Source organism: Perna viridis, chromosome 14 (genome assembly GCF_037379345.1).
Source record: "Perna viridis isolate PV_CMFRI_1.1 ecotype Kerala chromosome 14, ASM3737934v1, whole genome shotgun sequence".
In the NCBI taxonomy this organism is placed as follows: Eukaryota; Metazoa; Mollusca; class Bivalvia; order Mytilida; family Mytilidae; genus Perna; species Perna viridis.
In genome coordinates this window covers 1,620,707-1,641,587 of record NC_142458.1, presented here as the reverse complement: position 1 = coordinate 1,641,587, position 20,881 = coordinate 1,620,707, and the positions used below count along the sequence as shown (strand labels likewise).

Sequence of the window (20,881 nt, the reverse complement as noted above, 5' to 3'; positions counted from 1 at the left end):
TAAAAAGAGACATAAGAAAAAGACTACTCTTAAATTGGGTATCCAAATACTATAAAGAAGTGATTTGAAATCATCCATTTCATGACATACAACTGCTATGTTCATGATCTTTTTCTCATTTTAGACGTTGTGGGAGAACGAACTACGAAGTATGGGACTCTTCAAAGGACGAATATCCAAATAAAATGATAATACAATTCGACAGTTACGTCGGTAGCGATGAAGCGACGGCTAAAGGATTCCGAATGAAATTTGAATCGATTGGTACAGGTAATGATGTATCACTTTCTATAATTTCCAATTACATACTTGAAGACAAACATAAATATCAATTTTTAACAATGTTGTCTTTTATCTTATCGGCTCATTAAAAGGACTATTTAAGAACCATAACAGCCCTTTAAAAATTACGAACACACAATGGAATCCACAGAACGTGAAATTATTACGTTTTAACCATGTATATGACTTTACTGATCTCGTTTAACGCAAATAACTTAATGAGCGACCAAAATATAGGTCGTAACAGATTTATCCAGATACGAAATTAAAAAAAAAACTTGAAGAGCATTTTACGATGTAGAAATTTTCAGGGTCAAGTGTGTCACAAGAATCGGAAAATATGTATACGTCTTGGGCATCTGAGTTGACTGCAGTTTTGAGTTAATGTCATCCGTTGATTTTATATAAAACAAAATTGCTTACTTCATGTTTGCATTGCAGATACTGGACTCAGATTACCGCACGTTCATTTGAAATACATGTACTTAATCAGGACATTCGTGTTTGTTTCAGTTCTTGATATTACCATTTGTAATATAGACTTCCGTCTTTTAACAACTGCCTAGAAATTTGCCTTGCAGTTCGATTATTTTGTTTTTACGTTTTATCTAGCATTGTGATGTGTCCGTTTCATGTCTATTAAAAAACAGCTGGATTTTGTTAATAAGTTTATACGTTGAATCCAGTAACCAAGCACTAATGTCATAGATTGATCAAATTAAGTGTGAGTAGGTACTGTTAATTAACACTCTCCTCTATTGCACAATAATAGGTTGTCAAGATCACCCATGCATTCATGGCAGCTGTTACAGTCCATTAGATACTGATATATACACATGTGTATGTAATACTGGGTTCACTGGACAGAAATGTGACCAAATGACAGGTAAATAACAGTCACTTCCTAAATATCGGTGTAGAATAAACTGTATTATTATTGGTTTAAAAAGTGATCTGTAGTTTTCATGAATATGCGCTAAGATGAGAACACGATAATGTCAATGACATTCTTACATGATAATTGCCAGGGTTATTCTCACGAGATAATGTGAAGGACGTTCTCACGTGATAATTCACTAGACATTCTCACGTGATAATTAACAAGACATGCTCACATGCAAATGCTAAGAATAATCTCATATGATACTGCCAATGACTTTATCACATGATAATGCCAAGGATATTCTCATATGATAATGTCAAGGACATTCTCACATTCAAATTCTTATGTGTTACACAAAAGTTGCTCATGTAATCATTGGTAGATATTGCCTTCAACATTTCAAAATGGCCTCGCAAAATTATGAATATTTTAGACAATATCACTGGCCATTTGTGAAACAACTATTCGTGAAAATTGAATGTCGTCTGAAAAACAATCATTCTATAACTAAATGCCCACTACATAACCAAATACAACATAACTAAATGCTATTTACATCAGCAACTGTTGTAAAAGTAAATGCCCTCTACATAAGCAACCATTGTATAATTAAATACCCTCTATAAAAGCAACCATTGTATAATCAGATGTTCTCTATATAAGTAACTATAATTAGATTCAGCTAGTATTGGATGCAGTGCGGAGCTAGGAGAGTATTGTATGATGATCAACGATGACGTAAATGATCAATATCAGTGGGTGAAGAAATCAGTGAGTAAAGGATACAAACAAGTCATTGAAGGAAGCATCTGTTTTGTGTTTTTGTTTTGCTTCTGTTATTGTTTTTTTTGTTTTGTTTTGTTTTGTTTGTGTTTGTTTTTCTGTTATTATTTATTTATGTCGCAATACAACAGAGAAGTCATAGCTTCTTTATTTCAAATTACACATTTTAGTCAAAGGAAAAATTCCAACATATGTTTCATAAATTTGTTTATGACCAAATGGGAACATGTGTTTATGACAAATGGGAACATGCATTTATGACCAAATGGGAACATGCGTTTATGATAAATGGGAACATGTGTTTATGACCAAATGGGAACATGTGTTTATGACAAATGGGAACATGTGTTTATGACCAAATGGGAACATGCATTTATGACCAAATGGGAACATGCGTTTATGACAAATGGGAACATGCACTTATGACCAAATGGGAACATGCGTTTATGACAAATGGGTACATGTGTTTATAAAAATGGGTACATGTGTTTATAAAAATGGGAACATGCATTTATGACCAAATGGGAACATGCGTTTATGACAAATGGGAACATGTGTTTATGACCAAATTAGCATATATATGTTTAATGCATAAAAAGACATATGAAAATGTATTTGTTCCAAACTTATACTACACACTGCTCTTTTGGTGTATAGTTTCGATGTGGATCGTTCTAATGTATACATTTTAAAATGAAAACATGTCAGGATTGAAATCATCACTTCAAAAGTTTTATGGTCGTCATCAAGAACTCGTGGATCATTACAATATATCCATCTGCACCATGAAAACTGATTTATTCAACGTGTCATAGTGTTCCTTTCCTCTTTCGTTTACCCCGAATTTGACATTTTTATGTTTTTAGTGGAGTCCAAGTTGCTTATTTACTTTTGTTACTTAGTATGAATGATTGTAGTAACTTTATGTTCTTTGTTGTGTATGTCTGTTTTCCATGTCTGGTCTTTGTCCCTGGATTACATTCTTTTGATTTCCACTAGAATGTTCATTCCCTTGATCACTCTTTCATACAGAAAACGTTGCACTACCATATGAGTGTTTTTTATGTTCTGTATCCCTGCGTATGTTTTTATGTGATAAGCAGGTGGTTTTTTTTCATATTGTGGCTTTTCACTTTTTTCAATTGATCATTATTTTTTACCCAGAAAGAGTTCAATTCAATGTTACACACAAAGCATATAATGAACAAAATGTTTCTTAATATAACGTTTTCATTTGAAAACATGTGCAAAATGTAGGTTGTTTTTTTTCCTATTAGGAAGGATCTTCTTATGACGTCACTGGACCACAAAGAGCTGCTCAAGGATATGTATATTTACTAGCTAAAGGTTATGGATACGACAGAAAAGAAAATGACAGGGCTGTTATGTCCACAGAAATATCATTTCCGGGTAACCTAACTCTTGAAATCAGTAATATGATGTGTTATATTCACTTTGATAAGAGCCTATCATGCCTCCGTTTGAAAAAAAAACAAAATGAAAACAATCTATGTTACTTAGATGAATGACATATTTGTCAAATGGTTTACAGAAACCCACCAGTGATTATTAAGAATTTTGGTTCTTTACCAATATCCACCTACTTGAATGAATTTTAAACAGAACTTTGATGTTTTATATATCTTATCTTGTTTTATTCGTTGTTATGAATTATGTATACAGGCAAACATTTTTCACGTGACATTCGTGTTAATCGAGCTTCACGTAAAATTTACGTGAACTTTCATCTGAAAACGATCATTTCTTCCACTACCGTTTGTCAACAAAGGTATAGATGCAATTAATTTGGCTAACATCCTCCATCACAAAAACGTCCCCATATTTCAAGGACAAAGTCATACCAATTATTTCATATTCCTATACTTCACCCATTGCATCCAAAATTTTTAATTATAAAAGGCTATTGAAGAACCTCGAGATTGAGGACTTCAAGGCTAAACCACCTGACTGTTCTTGCAAAATCTATCCATTCAAATATTGTCCTTCCGGTCACGTCGTTACGGGAGATTTAACCATCATCGAAAACGAATCCCTGCGTAATATCCTTTCTAATGGTCCCGAGTACCGTGAACCACGCTCCAATAACTGGAATTATAACTTTAAAGTTCTTATGGATGCCGTATAGGACTACGCAAGAGAATGGATAAAACGAGAACAAGAAGACATTGATCCTCTATCAGAGTGGTTAAAGGCAGTGAGGTCTTTAATTTTAAAACAAATGAAAGTTTTAAGTAGGTCAATGAGTGCCAATGCTTCATCAGTTTTCAAAGACCCCGATGTAGCAAAAACATTTAGACAAAGCCTAAAACAACATTGTTTTTGTCTGCAAAACGTTTTACATCCAATGTTTATTATCAGAGGTAGACGTAGAAATAAAATAGCAGTGATAAGACCCATACTGGTACCACACTCTGCAAAGACGAGCTTGTGGCAAACAATAAATCTGTGCTATCCTCTTTTGGTCTCTCTACCACGGACGATGATTGTGATTTACCGTCTATATACTGGATGCCTAAACTCCACAAGAATCCATACAAACAACGTTTCATAGCTGGATCTGCAAAATGTACCATCAAATCTCTTTCAAAATTTTTAACTTTTATACTCACAACTGTCAAAGAGGGTCTGCAGTCCTAAACTTGTTACTACCGTAGTGGTATTAATTCAATGTGGATCCTGAAAAATTCTAAAGATACTTTGATCTCAGTTTACGCTATATAAATGACGTATTATCTTTAAACAATCCTAATTTCGGGGATTTGTTACATCGCATCTACCTCAAATAACTTGAGATGAAGGATACTACAGATTCTGTGAAGTCAGGCTCATATCTTGACCTAAACTTAGAAATCGATGGTACAGGCAAACTATTGACCAAACTTTACGACAAACGAACGTGATGACTGTTCATTCAGAATTGTCAACTTTACTTTCATTTGTGGCAACATTCCTTAAGCACCTGCGTATGGAGTGTTCACATCACAACTCATACATTATGTCAGAGCTTCCCGAAACTATGCAGACGTTTGTATCGCGCTAGAATTCTAAAAAATAAGCTTCTGGAACAGGGTTTTATGGTCGTCATCATGAACTCGTAGATCGTTATGGTGTATCCATCTGCACCATGAAAACTGATTTATTCAACGGGTCTTAGTTTTCCTTACCTCGTTTGTCTACCCCGGACTTGACTTTTCATGAGCAACTCAGCGAGTGTTTCTAGAAAAGCAGAGGACGCTTACCCTATCGGTGCACCTGGTCCATGCTCCCAGTTTTTAGTGGAGCCCGAGTTGGTCATTTGCTTTTGTTACTTTGTATGTATGATTTTTGTTACTTTATGTTCTTTGTTGTGTATGTCTGTTTTTCATGTCTGGTCTTTGTCCCTGGACTACATTTTTATTATTACCGCTATAGCCTTGGTTTCTTTGATTTACCTCTTACATGAAATTAACGTTATTTTCACGTGAAATTCACCTAACACGAATTGCATGTGAACAATTCATGAGAATTTTATGTGAAACCTCTATTCACCCGAATTTCACATTACCTCTGTCACAAAGTTTATTTGCTCAATTTGGGTGAAAATCATGTGAAATTCGTGTGAACATCATGTGAAATAATTTTGATAATGGTAATATCAATATGTTGTTTTCTTACTTATCATCATTATTTTATCATTATTATTATTAAAGCTATCTTCTGAATTTTACTGAATCCGAGTATTTGTCGGCTTTGGCGACTTTTGTGTTTTGTTTGCAAACACAGTATCACTTGTTATTATTATCATTATTATTATTATTAATATTAGATCAGTTATACTTATTTTTTTTTATTTTGAGGTTCATGTGTCTTCAGCATTAAATATTCGTTTTCTTATTTATTTATTTTCTAGTAATTCTACTTTTTTCAATATCTATTTTTTATAACTATTACGAATGTGTCAAAAACTCAATTATACCCAAAAACCAATTAATTAAACCAACATAACGTCAACGCTTTATGGTAAACTTTACTGCATCAAACACGTCAGTCCCTGTTTCTGTTGACAACTCTTTTCCCGAAATTTACCCTACCGGGCACCTGATCCATGTTCCCTGTTCATAGTTAAGTCAATGGTGCACATTTACTTTCGTCTCTTTTTACGTACTGTGTTGGTTAAACATGTTCATTTTTGTTTGTGTGCCATTTATTTCTTGCCTAATTGTTATAATTGGACCTTGTTTTTTTTTATTTCCATTGTAATCCTGGTTCCTTTGATTCCCTCTGAAATGAAAATTGATTTTGTTATTTTTTTTCTAATAAACAGCACTCGAGAGATGCCTTAAATTTTGGTATAGCATGTATACAAAATGGGACAGTGGTATGGGTACATTGAAAGTCTACAAGGAGAATAGCCAAGGTGTGAAAACTATACTATTTGAAAAGTCTGGAAATCAAGGAGAAAAATGGATAGAGGAAAAAATATTCATTCCAGCAACACAAGGACTAAAGGTGAGAAAGCAGTATTTTTCAGTTTAATAATATGACTGCTGTTGTTGTCAAGATACATACAGAGGCAGACATCAGTTATCTCTCTTATAAACTGCTGCAGATGATACTTATTAGTTCCAGAACAGTTTTGAAATTATCAATGGCTGAACAATGGCGTACGTTCAAAATTTACTCTAAAACCTGCTTACAGCCCTCACAGAAAATACAAAGTAAGAAAAGGGGGAAAGATATAAAGTGGTGTCATTCAATTGTCAAACAAAGTTTAACTTGAATAATTTCATGTTCTCTGTTGTGTGTATTTTTCCCTTTCTATGTATTACCTTTTAATTACAATATTTTAATTACGTTCAAATCCTACCTAGTGTCCGTGATTTTCCTTTAAAATATGGGTAACGCTAAGTTTCATTCTACCTATTACAGCTTTGATTATTTGTTCATTATTTACAGATTATATTTGAAGCTATCAGGGGAAATTATCATGATACTGATATAGCTGTTGATGACATTTTGCTAAGTCCTGGATTATGTGGTAAGTCGTGCCCATGTGAAATGCAGTAGACTAAAAATGTATTTAACAACACATCCATACATAAATCCTTGGATGTTTAAATGGAACAAAAACTAAAATCTGCAGATATCCTTAATATAGCTTATTTCATCGATGTTAATGTTTTTGTTACATGTTAATAGTGAAACCTGTCTAAACTGAACACTGAATAAACTAGTTACCTGTGTAAACCAGACACCTTTGTCAATTGTGTTCGTTTCTAAAGATATTTAATTGTATAACATTTTAGACAGTTTTGATCCATATGGGGAAAACTTCCTTTTCATATAGCGCATTGAGGTGTTGGGTAAGAAAGACACGGAATTGGTTCTCATAAGGTACACATTGAAGTTGAGCACATTAACACATTTTTGTTTTTATAATCACTGCAAAGTATTTTATTTCATAAATATAGAAAAAAAAATTAGTTTCGAAACATGCATTATCCCTGTTCATTATATATTGGATAATGTTGAATATGGTAAGGAATTAGACATAGCGCATGGGGAATGGGGCAATTTGGAACAGGTAATGTGGAGAATGAATTTTAATAACATTCTTTCAATGATCAAAGTGAAGTGCAGCACCTCTATTGGGTAAATGTTCTAATGTCCGAATTCCCATTGCCCAATTCACGATACCACAATGCCCAATAATTCTCCGTCACCAGTTTACCAAATTCCCTTTATCCCACTGCCCTATTCTCATCCTTATGGTCCCAATCTTCAATTACCCAATCTCCTATTGCCCAATTCTCAAAAATCCCAGTCCCCATTCATGATCAACTTCGCTTAACACGTAATAAACAGGATAATGTATTATATTATATCAATTATCATTATCTATTAAATGCATTATTTTGCAATTAAAACTAAAGTAAAATTTAGTATATTATCAATAATTGTCTAATTAATTTCGTCTTCTCATCTCCCGTGCCCCTTTGCCTCATTCCGTATTGTCCCATTACTAATTCCCCATTGACCAATACCAAATTAAACTGTAAGTCTATCCCTTTATCTAAGAGTCATGTGACATTTGAATCACATATTTGAATCAATATATCTTGTTTTTTTACAAACCTTAACACAAGTAAGATTAAAACATATTGCCGGAACTCATTTTGTTATGTTTTTGTTTTGTTTTGTTTGCAGGTTGTTTTTGTTTTATTTTTTTGTTTTTTTTTGTTTTTTTGTTTGGTGTCGTAGTTGCTCATTTACTTTGTTTCTTTGAACGGATAATTTTGGTTATTTTATGTTCTTCGTTGTGTGCGTCTGTTGTCTGTGTCTGGTCTGTGTTCCTTGGTTACGTTTTTTTTTATTTCTTCAACAATCGTAGTTACCTTAATCCCTCTTAGATTAACGTTCAAAACCTGTTTTTTTAAGATGCTACTACTACCACATCTACGTCGACCATGACTACATCACAAACGACAACAACTCCGACGACAACTACAACACCAATGACAACTACAACGCCAACGACAACTACAACTTCAACAACAACAACAACACCAACAACCACTAGAACTACGACTCCGACAACAACAACACCAACAACCACTCTGACAACAACAACAACCGACTCGACAACTACCACCATAGATTCATCCGTAACACTGAAAGGTAAGTAAGAATTTCTTTTAATTCCCCTAAAGATTAGGATTCTAACATCTTCCAATGCGTACCCTATAGACGTGTTTTGGTAAAAAGTAATATTAAGACATGGCTGCTTTAAAAAATGTAGACATGAGTTTTCTGATCGCGCTTTGTGGTTTATGACTGTCTAAAGCAGTAGTTTGGATAAGGCGCCTTCTTATCTTTGAGTTACTGTGAAAGTACTCGTGGATAATAATTGTCGTGGATAAGAGAAGAAACAAAAGTTTGTAGATTATTGAATTTTGGTTTTGACGTTTTTGGTATACAAATCAATGGAAATCTCATTTTCGTTGGGAACCAAATTTCGCGGTTTGGCCGACCCACGAAAATCACGAAAATTGGTACCCACGAACACAGTACTCTCACAGTAAATATTTATTCGATACTACTTAAAACATGATAAATACCGATTCCTTATTATTGAATTGTGAAATTACTCAATTAAATTTCATGGCTTTACAAAAATATTTATTGTAAGAAATGAAAGAGTAAACAAGGAAATCAAGATTCTAGCGGAAATCAAAATGTAATCCAAGGACAACTACCAGACTTGGAAAAAGCACCAAAGTAGATTCGGACTAGAAACTGGAAGCACGGACCAGGTGCACCAGAAGAATTACATGTTCAGTAATTACGTATCGACTCAAATATTGTAATCATTATACAGGCGGGAAACGAAAAAGAGCCCGACCAAATTCTTGTAATTGCACATGCAATAATGGTTTCAATTTTACAATTCTTAACACTCCTCAATGTCCTCACCCATTGCTAGAGGTATGTAGCATAGTCTAAGAGCATCCATGAATGTATATTTCCGCCATGTTCTGCACAAATAAAATATCTAATGACAAGCTACTAATGACTACCTTTATTGCTAGGGAGAACAAGTACGCAGAATGACTTATTCGGGCGGGTATCGGTATTGAATAACTAAACAATTACCTTAGATTCCAATGTTCCATCAATGTCCCAACCGTGTAACCGATTGAGAAAATTAGCATTTTGCCAATCGACCAATCTGGGTAAAAATCAAAGTATATCTTTCAAGTTCAAGATATATTTTAATTAAATATATAAAACATTATCAATATTGCACTAGTGCTAATATCGCTATATTAGACCTAGTACAATATTAGAACAATGTGTAAAAATCACACCAATTAAAAGAAACACTTCAGGTCCACTGGAATATTTTTTACATTTTTCATAAAAGTGTTTTTGAATGAATATTGGCCTTCACATATTGTCATATTGCACCCTCACTCTCGTGCAATATGCTATCTGCTGGGGCTAGTAATCACAGACATTCGTGCAATAGCCCTATAGTATCGTCACCTGCTTTTTATTTAAATAGACTTATATTTTAACCAACCTTAATTATGTTGCTGTTTTTTTTTTTTTTTTTTTTTTTTTTGTTTTGGTATCGTCATTTGTTACAGTGTTACCAATGTTTTGCGATAACCATTTACTATTTTGTTTCTCGCTAACAGATGTGTCATCTGAAACGACATTCATATGTGACTTTGAGCCTGGGGAGCAAAACTGTATTTTTGCAGATATCACAGATGGAAGTGACGAATTCGATTGGACAATACATGAGGTGATTGAAACATTATGTAAATCAGTTTTGAACGCGTCATATATATATATATATATATATATACAACGTCTCAGAATGTGACGACTATAGTTGCTACACTGCTCCATCGGATCAAATTGATACAGGGAAGATATATAAACGTATAGAAAGGTCTGAAAAATTCCCAACGATGTTAGAACTGTCAAATTTGCGATGCAAATTTTTTGTCGTTCCCTCCGCGGGACTAGAACTCGTACTGCTGTGACATCTATGGCAGCACCGCCTGCACACAGTCCAGCGCCCTAGACCACTCGGCCAGCTAGGCTATATAAAAATATAATTTTCGCTGGCCGGGTCATTCCTCCTCGTAGGATTAATCTAGGGCTGTAACTTAGTACACGATGTATGGTGGTACGGGACAAGTCATTTAGATATTAATATGTAGGATAGAGGATCAAATTAATGATGCATGTCACAACAAATCAGTATTATACAACGTCTCAGAATGTGACGACTTTATTTGCTACACTGCTCCATCGGATAAAATTGATACAGGGAAGATATATAAACGTATAGAAAGGTCTGAAAAATTCCCAACGATGTTAGAACTGTCAAATTTGCGATGCAAATTTTTTGTCGTTCCCTCCGCGGGACTCGAACTCGTACTGCTGTGACATCTATGGCAACACCGCCTGCACAAAGTCCAGCGCCCAAGTCCCCCGGAGACAAAAAATCAAAATAATCAACAGTCTACTTGTTATGATTAATTGCCTCTCTTTAGCACAATACGTAAACAACGCATCCTCGACTTAGCCTATAATATTGTCCAATCTTCAGTTGTCGGGCAAACATTCACTTGCTACAATTCCTTCCTTATTATGAGTTGCTTTTGTTACTTTGTATGCATGATTTTAGTTACTTTATGTTCTTTGTTGTGTATGTCTGTTTTCCATGTCTGGTATTTGTCCCCTAACAAAGCTATCATTAACAGGCATATATCTCTCGCAACAATTAGTAGATTTACTACTAAAGAAAAGAATGCAATCATATTTTTTTTCAGTTTTGCATAAAACTAAACAGCTGGACTTTTACGTGTAGCAAGTCTGGGTATATTAAAACAAGTGTGATATAGAAAAATTAAAAAAAAACATCATTTAATTTTAAGGGATGTGTTGGGTTATCATTGTTTCATTCTCTCTCCTTTCTAACAGTAGTTTTAATACTTTGCAGGGGCCTACTCCCAGTTCAAATACGGGACCAGAAAGTGCAGAATCCGGAAACAAGTACATTTATACAGAAGTCTCGTCCCCAAGGGTGCAAGGGGATAAAGCAATTTTATCAACTGGACGTTTCATACTTCCATGTAAGTAAAAGGAGTACCATTTATTTCGTATACATAAGCCCTATCTTTATCAATTGTGCATCTGTTTACCATTAGTCTGTCCGCCTGTCAACAACTATTGAGGAATTGAATTCTCCAAAAGTTTATAAATTGGTGGACGTTAATGTATATTTATGTTTCTTTATAAAGACATGAATATTAAGTTTTATTTCAAATCAGATAAAACTTTTCCTAAAATCTGCTTTAAAATTGCAGTTTATGACCCCAAAAACTCTAAATCTATGCGATATATGCAATGAGTGCATTTTGAACTGAAGTGCTCATGTCAAATTTGGTTCAAAATAGAAAAGTATTCATATTGTTTGTAAACCATGACAAATCACATTCATTTTTTGACTCAAAATGAATAAATTATACATAATGATTTAAGATTATTGTTTAACTGTTTAGTACCTGATCATCATATACACTACTAACGATTCAATGAGCTAAGAGTGAATTGTTATCAATATTGCTCATCTACTTTGCCACCCACTTTGCACGTTGTTCACTTTATGCGTTTTGCTTTACAAATCTAATTAAGAAAGTATATAGTATTGAAAGCATTTCAATAGCTTTTAAACAAAATCACTTGACGACCAGTTAAATGTCGGAAAAACTCTGTAATGTTTCCTTTTCTATAATTTAGGATATGAAATTTTAATCTTACAGCCGTAAACGCACAATTTATCTCCGTGATCGAAGGAGAGAATATCGTTTCAAGTAATAGGAATGATATTATTATATGGAAGCCACGAATATTTCGTTCTATCAAAAACATGCAAGTATGTTTGTTTTTAGCAAAACGAAACAATGATATCTAATTAAAAAATGCCAGCTGTCTACCTAAGACAACAAATAGTCGTCTGAAATCTTTAAATAATCAAATTTTACAATTACAAGAATAATATTTTTTTATTGATGCATGTATCATCTTCGTTTTTCTATTCCAGCCAGTGCATTCTGTCTGAAATTCTTCTTGCACATGTATGGCGCGCCAGGAAATTTGTCAATATTCGTCAAACAAAGGGGCAATAATGGTCGCATAGTAAAAACCTACAGTGGTGACAAGGGGAATCAATGGCTTACTGAGAAATTCGATGTAATGCACCTAGCAGATGCAGTGGTAGGTTACTCTACTATTGGTCATCCGTATAATTATCTTCAACTGAAAAGGATGGAATGAAATATAGTTTGCATTTTTTACGTGTTTGCAAGAATACATTTAAAACTGTCTAAACCAACCTTAAATTATCCAATATTCTGTTTTAACATGACACTTTTTAAAATCCCTTATATCAATTTGAATAGATTTTGAACTTTGGTTAACCTAATACCTGTCTTAACCAAAAATAAATTCCAAAAGGGTTTCTGTTTAGACAAGTGTCACTGTACAGCTAAACTTCGATGTATCGACCTCGGATGAGTCGAAATCTCGAAAACTTGAACTAATTTCTCAGTTCCGGCAAAGATCGACCTGTTTCTTTACAACGGTTAGCGTGGCTTCAGAAATTATTTGTTTGCACTCTTTGTGGTTTGATTTGTGTATTTATTGAATCCGAAATAGCGCGGGTAATGAAAAAGTAATCAAGGGAACCAAGGTTATAGCGGTAATCAAAAGAAATGTAATCCAGGGACAAAGACCAGACATGGAAAACAGACATACACAACAAAGAACATAAAGTAACTAAAATCATAAATACAAAGTAATAAATGTAAATGAGCAACTCGGACTCCACTAAAAACTGGGAGCATGACCAGGTGCACCGGTAGAGTAAGCGTCCTCTGCTTTTCTTGAAACACCCGCCGAGTTGCTCATAAAAAGTCAAGTCCGGGGTAAACAAACGAGGAAAGGAAAACCATGACCCGTTGAATAAATCAGTTTTCATGGTGCTGATGGATACACCATAACGATCCACGAGTTCATGATGACGACCGTAAAACTTCTGTAGTAATGACTTTAATCTTGTAGCAACATAACCCTGTTCCAGAAGCCTATTTGTCAGAGTTCTAGCGCGATACAAAAAGTCTGCGTAGTCCCGGCAAGCTCTGGCATAACGTATGAGTTGTGATATGAACACTCCATACGCAGGAGCCGAAGGGATGTTGCCACAGATGAAAGGAAAGTTGACAATTCTGAATGAAAAGTCATCACGTTTGTCGTAAAGTTTGGTCAATAGTTTTCCTTTACCATCGATTTCTAAGTGTAGGTCAAGATATGAGGCTGACTTCACAGTGTCTGTAGTATCTTTTATCTCAAGTTCTTTTGGGTAAATGCGATGTATCAAATTCCCGAAATTAGGATTGTTTAAAGATAACACGTCATCTATATAGCGGAAACTGAGATTGAAGGATCTAGCCAAACAATATTCTTTCTTTCTGATCAGATCAGCTATAAAGTCAGCCTCATAAGAGTAAAGGAATAGGTCAGCTAGTAAAGGAGCACAATTTGTTCCCATTGGAATACCGACCGTTTGTTGAAAACACGTCCACCAAACTGGACAAATATGTTGTCGATTAAAAATTCCAGCATTTTGTAAACATCTTCCTCTGTATATTTGGAAGATGATTTGGAATTATTTCTTACAAAGTATGAGGAATCTCTACCAAGAACTATATATTTGTATCTAGGTGTACCATCTTTTTTGGAAAAACAACGATGTATAATGTTTTTAAGTCGGGATTTTAACTGAGTATGGGGAATAGAAGTATACAGTGTTGTAAAATCATAGGTTTTAATGCTATTATATTCAGATAATAGTCTTGAACTGATTGTCTCCAAAAGATCTTTTGAATTTTTCAGGATCCACATTGAATTAATACCACCACGGGAGTAACAAGTGTTGTGGTAGGACTGTAGACCCTCTTTGACAGTTGTGAGTATAGAAGTTAAAGTTTTGAAAGAGGTTTGGTGGTACATTTTGCAGATCCAGCTATGAAACGTTGTTTGTATGGATTCTTGTGAAGTTTAGGAATCCAGTACATAGACGGTAAATCACAATCATCGTCCTTGGTAGAGAGACCAAAAGAGGATAGCACAGATTTATGGTTTTCCACAATCTCTTCTTTGGAAAGAGTGGTAGCAGTGTAGGTCTTATCACTGCTATTATTTTCTACGTCTACCTCTGATAATAAACATTGGATATAAAACGTTTTGCTGACAAAAACAATGTTGTTTTGGGCTTTGTCTGCTGGTACGACAACATATTTGTCATGTATAGTAGACAATGTTTTTGCTACATCGGGGTCTTTGAAAACTGATGTAGCCTTGGCACTCATTGACCTACTTAAAACTTTCATTCGTTTCAAAATTAAAGACCTCACGGCCTTCAACCACTCTGACAGAGAATCGATGTCTTCTTGTTCTCCTTTTATCCATTTTCTTGCATAGTCCTCGACGGCATCCATAAGAACTTTAATGTTATAATTCCAATTTATGGAGCGTGGTTCACGGTACTTGGGAACTTTAGAAAGGATATTACGCAGAGATTCGTTTTCGATAATGATTAAATCTCCCGTAACGATGTGACCAGAAGGACCATATTTGAATGGAGAGGTTTTGCAAAAACAGTCAGGTGGTTTAGCCTTGAAGTCCTCAATCTCGAGGTTCTGCAATAGCCTTTTATAATTGAAAATTTTTGATGCTATGGGTGAAGTATAGGAATATGAAATAATTGGTATGGATTTGTCTTGGAAATATGGGGGAATTTTGTTGGTAACGTTAGCCAAATTAATTGCATCTATACCTTTGTTGACAAACGGTAGTGGAGGAAATGATCGTTTTTCTTCATCTTGACTTTTCACACAAACCGGTTTAAAGAGTCTGTGGAAACCAATATCCAAAATGATGGCAAAAAGTCTGTATAATGATGAAGTTGGGTCAGAAACAGGAGTGTCAAGACTTGTTTTGTAAAGGGAGTGTAGTAGAGTGAGATGTATAGAATAAAGTTTGGTTCTAATGTGATGAAGTCCAAGAGGTTTTTGTATGAAAGGAAGGAGACCATCTATAGAGACATGAAAAGAAACGAATTTTATAAATCACCTGTCGGACTTTACACTAACAGTGATACAGGATATTTTGATAAAAAATGGAAAAAGATACAAATGAATTGTACTGATTTATGAACATTTACTTAAACATCGAACAGGAAATAGTAAGTGTATTTCAACGACTACATTCGTTTCGGTAGTTAATCTGTAGTAGTTTATCGTAGTCATGTAGAGCACATGGTTTTACGATACTCCCGATTGTGAAGCATACAAAGCAACATGTTGTGAACTTGTAGCGTTTCATATGTACAAAAAAGGGCAATTTCCCTAGAACACTCGGTGTCATTCAGTTTTTAAAACATGATATACTAGACATAAAATATCTTCTGATATGAAACGTAAGACATTTCGAAGTACCTTGCAAACTGAAGTACATGTACAACAAATGATGCAAATGCAGAAACAATCATCGACCAAATTATTTCAGGATTATACTTGACATCGGTTGACTCGAACCTCGAATAACTCTAGTATTTTTGCGCGGTCTTTCGACTTCGACTTTACGTGGTTCGACTGTCATTTGTTGTGTAAATGTATATTATTTATAATGGTTTGCCTTTTTTGTTGGTTATTCTCTGTCCTACGATTTTGGGTAGTCTGTTACTCGATATAAGCATAGTCACTTGCTTAATTTTGGAGAAATGTTTAATTGAAAACTCTACATTTTTTTAAATTGCTTGGAATCATGAAAATAAACAAAAAGGATTACTCTTATTCACCCTAGGATATAGAGTTGAATAATCATGAGGTTCAACAGAAATACCCCTATCCCTAAGCTTAAAATCATATAAAGGTGTAGAATAATATTTTATACAGTGGAACCTTTCTTCACTAAACTTATCATTTGCAGGTTATTAAGGTTAAGAAGGCAATTAAACTGTTATAAAGGGACTTAAAGTATCAGGTGTTCGAAATTTAATGGTTCGGTAAAAATATATTTCACTGAAGATCCGTATATTATGCATTTAAAATCCAGATAACGAGTAATTCGCTGACTGGAAAAATCTTAGATTAATTATAAATGTAAGAAAACAATCATGTTAGCTCAGTGCATCCAATATCAAGTTAAATAATAGGTTTGGTTTCACCCGATCTTGTAGCAACAAGAGCAAGGTGCAAACAAGCTGATGTTATATGCTAAAAAAGTGACCTAAAACATTCGTCATATAACTTACGGATTTTATTTTAGGTATCTTTTGAAGCAGTAAGGGGTGAAGGATGGAATGGAGATATTGCTGTAGATAGAGTGATAATGCAGACTGGTACATGTAAGTTTAACTCAAGCCGTATAGGTTTTAGTTTAGGTATTGCGAGAGATAAAGCAGAAAGATAGCTATCAGTTGGTTTTCGGGGGGTGGAGGGGGGGGGTAGTGTTCAAATGGAAATTAAAAGGTAGGATCCAAGGTTTCCTAAAATAAAAAGGCAGGACAGTCATAAGGGAAAATTATTTGACACTCTATTATTTTCCTAAAATTTTATTGTGTATACAAATGTATATAAAGGCATATTCAGAGGAAAAAAATGACGAGACCTATTATTTTTTCAAGACCAAAGTAGTATAGAAAATATTTTCCTAGCCCATTAAAATCAAGCAGTTGCTTCTTAAATATACATGGACAAGAACATACTAAATGAGGTTAGAACAAGACTAAAAACATTAATGTAGTAGACCTTTGATATACCAAAATATTTTCCCATAATTCAATCTATACATAATATTACACTAATTGTAGTACATCTTGTTCAGCAAATTCACCGTGTCTATTTAAAACGATAGAACTGTGAAATAGCATTTTTTAAAATCATTAAACAAATTCTGGAATATATTTTTAAACAAAACAACTGAATATATATAAAATTCACTTAAAAAGATTAATATTTAAGATTTAACATGAATTTTTTTATCCTATTTATGTTATAGATGTGTAACTGGGCTTTTATTTTACAAAAATAAATAGATAGGTGGCAATTTTTAGCTAATTTGCCTCATTTATGAAACCTTTTGCAAAATAAGACATATTTCAGTTTGGAACAAAATGATATTATTTGGACCATTTGTAAATAAAATTATAAACAAAGTTGTAGAAAAGTTAAGCTTGTATTTTTTTCTTATGTTTGAATGATGATGAAGTAAGGCTTTTGAAAAATTTCTTTATCAGTCAACTTATGACTAAATGTATGTACGTATTCAATGAGAATGCGACATATCAAGCTAAAAAATGATGATTTATTTTGAATAAAGAGCATTGCCGTGCACAGCATGATGCAACTAATGATGCAAATGATAATGTCACACGAATATTCTTCTCTTCAAGTATAAACATGATTTCATAGATGGACACAGTTATATGCTGGATAGGTAATACAATAAACACAACAGCATTACGGAAACAGAAAGCTTGCATTCTCAAAAGGAATTATAATAAGAATCGCCTCAAATTTTAAAGGTTAAGGGGTTATAAAATGCAAAGTTATAGGTTACTTGTACTGTCTCATGGATGAAAATAGTTCATATTTCAATTTGTCTATTTTATCGAAAGGAATGTTGGTATAAAATCGAATGCGCCATTTCAAACATTTGCCTACCTAATGAAAGATATTTTATTCATCTCACTAATTTGAAACATTTAATCCAAATTTTACAATTCTAGACAGTTTATAAAGAGCAAAGTTGCGGGAGGCTGACATCTTTGTACCAGAAGTTGAACCCTTGATTGGATGTTACGAGTCATTTAAACATTCTAGTGTCTTAAAACCTTTAAATTTGGATTCACTCCCTTACCCCATGTCTACTTCCTTAAAAAATTGAAAAGGACAATCAACTGAAAATGTTTTCCTTGAAAGGGACCGACGACTGTTTTTCAGTGAACATGTATGCTTTTGCACATTGAAAAATACCGATATAATGAAACTTACATAAACCGAACATTTCAAACTGACACTTTTATTCGGTTTATGCAGGTATACAGATCAGTTCTAAATACTTATGAATTAACACGAGGGCGATTTCAAGATATGGTTGGTTTAGACAGGTTTCCAGTTTATTGAGGATCCGCTTTAAACAAATTTTCCTGAATTTATTTATTGTAGGTTCTTCACCATGCGGAAGTTTTCCTTGTAAAAATGGTGGAAGTTGCACCAATGATGCAACTAGTAATTCTTACACGTGTCAATGCCCACCAGGTTTTGATGGACCAGACTGTGAACCTTCTGGTAAGTTTTGTTTAATTATGATCTGAGTCAAGAGATGGCAATTCTTGGATCGACCAGGATAGTTTCATATCTAGAAAAATAAAACAAGAAAATATTGATTAGAAAAAATACCTTAGGGGTCTACCATTTGATTTTGAGTGGGGGAGGGGCTTAGTAGAATTTTGAAATAATAATTGACTTGCTCCTTCTTGAAATAATTTTTTTTATCCTTTCATTCTGAGTCTAAAAATATTCTTTTACATTTATGAAAATAAATAATTGAAGATTTGTATGAAAATATTTTACCAATATGCATGGAGAAAATAAATATTATGATCCGAAGAAATCTTCGAAGTCTCTCCTGTATATAAAATGTCGTCCCCTATCTTTATGTAAATATTTGTTGTAGGTCCTTTCGCGTGTGATCATTCCCCCTGTAAGAACGGTGGTTCTTGTATTAATATTGAATCTGGTTCTGGAAATGATTTTACATGTCTTTGCACGTCTGACTTCGCTGGAAAGGATTGTTCCCTTACTGGTATGTTCATGGTTCATGTATTCTTATTATACTCTCATTCAGCGAGTGGTTGATATACTGAAATAGCTTTGTATTGCGGTTGCTATGTACACCAGAATGTCGTCGTAATTTACTCTGCTAACAACGAATGGATTGATTCTAAAAAGGGTATATGAAGTTTTTATATGGACATACGTTGTACGCGATTTTGGTTGGTGTCTGATATCATTTACGTGCGGGTATACCAAGAAAGACAATGTGTGTAACTTGTGTTTTTCTTCGTTTACATTCTTATCAACTGTTAGTGATAAAGTTGATCAATTCGAATTTACGTACTAGTGATCGGTTATTGATTATCCATTGCCGGGTGGAATCCAAATTCTTGCATAAACGGTGGACATTTTTATACTACCCCATTAAGAAAAATAATGATACGAACTTATACCTTTCGGTTCATTCTTGAAGGAGAGCTTCTTGAGATAAAACGTGTCTAGATGCGTCGGTACATGTATATTTATGAACAAATTCTATTCATTCAGGTAAAGGAATTAATGGTTTTTTTATTATTTTGAAGATAAATCCATATATATATATATACATATATGGTATTCATTCCATTTAATTTTGTAAGTTAAATATCATGATTAATTTCATTTTTTATTTATAAGATGTAAGTTCCGGCTCTACTTTTATATGTGACTTTGAGGCAGGCGAGCAAGGATGTGTATTCTCTGACGTAACGGGTCTCGACGATTTTGATTGGACAATAAATGAGGTAAATGAAACATGTTGATTCTATGATTAAGTACTTGTCTTTATAAGAGAGGGATAGGTACTCACACAATATCAGTGAAACCTGTCCGAACCAAATTCATTTTAGACTTTTTAAATTGGTTCGATTTAAACAGGTTTTTGGTTTACCAAGGTTCAAAATCAATTCATACAGGTTTTCGGATTATTCAGGGTTCGGTTTAGACAGACTTCACTGTAACATATAGACCACAAAACCAAGCCTAAGTTGGTCATCTAGGCAACAGCTTTTAATGTGGGAACAAAATAGAAATTAGTTTTAAACAGAATAGACAAATTAATAGAATACATTTTTTCAAGGGGTGTAACTTTGATTCTGATACTAATTAGGGTGGTGGGGGTTTCTGTGCTGCGTTGCAAATGATTAGTGCTTAATTTCAGGGTTATACACCAAGTGATAGCACGGGACCAGAAAACGCGAAGTCTGGTATTAAGTATGTTTATGCTGAAGCTTCAACTCCGAGGGGAAATGGTGACAAAGCTATTTTATCTACTGAGAAGTTTCTGCTACCACGTAAGTTTTTAATTGAATTATAATTGCAATCTAGTTGGCATATATCTTTTCTGTACATTATAATTGGCTGTTAACATTCTGTAGCCTGAGCTTTCTTGCAGTTTTAACTGATTAAATGCGTGAAACGGAATTTTTTGCTTAGTTTCATTCATTTTAAACATTCATTCAGACCAACTATG

General features: G+C 33.9%; 1 protein-coding gene across 3 annotated transcripts in view; it reads left to right on the top strand.

The window, feature by feature from the left end:
- LOC148597697 (uncharacterized) overlaps nucleotides 1-20,881 on the top strand; it is a 69,840-nt gene that overhangs the window by 40,640 nt on the left and 8,319 nt on the right. For 2 of the 3 annotated variants that reach the window (XM_088562613.1, XM_088562610.1), the window contains 15 exons: nucleotides 125-270; nucleotides 1,055-1,168; nucleotides 1,842-1,936; nucleotides 3,226-3,358; nucleotides 6,273-6,457; nucleotides 6,905-6,986; nucleotides 8,387-8,626; nucleotides 10,150-10,259; nucleotides 11,469-11,601; nucleotides 12,573-12,745; nucleotides 16,859-16,937; nucleotides 18,760-18,882; nucleotides 19,271-19,399; nucleotides 20,047-20,153; nucleotides 20,570-20,702. In XM_088562613.1, coding sequence (XP_088418739.1) covers nucleotides 125-270; nucleotides 1,055-1,168; nucleotides 1,842-1,936; nucleotides 3,226-3,358; nucleotides 6,273-6,457; nucleotides 6,905-6,986; nucleotides 8,387-8,626; nucleotides 10,150-10,259; nucleotides 11,469-11,601; nucleotides 12,573-12,745; nucleotides 16,859-16,937; nucleotides 18,760-18,882; nucleotides 19,271-19,399; nucleotides 20,047-20,153; nucleotides 20,570-20,702 — 1,982 coding nt within the window. The remainder of the gene's footprint in view (nucleotides 1-124; nucleotides 271-1,054; nucleotides 1,169-1,841; nucleotides 1,937-3,225; nucleotides 3,359-6,272; nucleotides 6,458-6,904; nucleotides 6,987-8,386; nucleotides 8,627-10,149; nucleotides 10,260-11,468; nucleotides 11,602-12,572; nucleotides 12,746-16,858; nucleotides 16,938-18,759; nucleotides 18,883-19,270; nucleotides 19,400-20,046; nucleotides 20,154-20,569; nucleotides 20,703-20,881) is intronic. The other variant, XM_088562611.1, reaches the window with a different exon arrangement.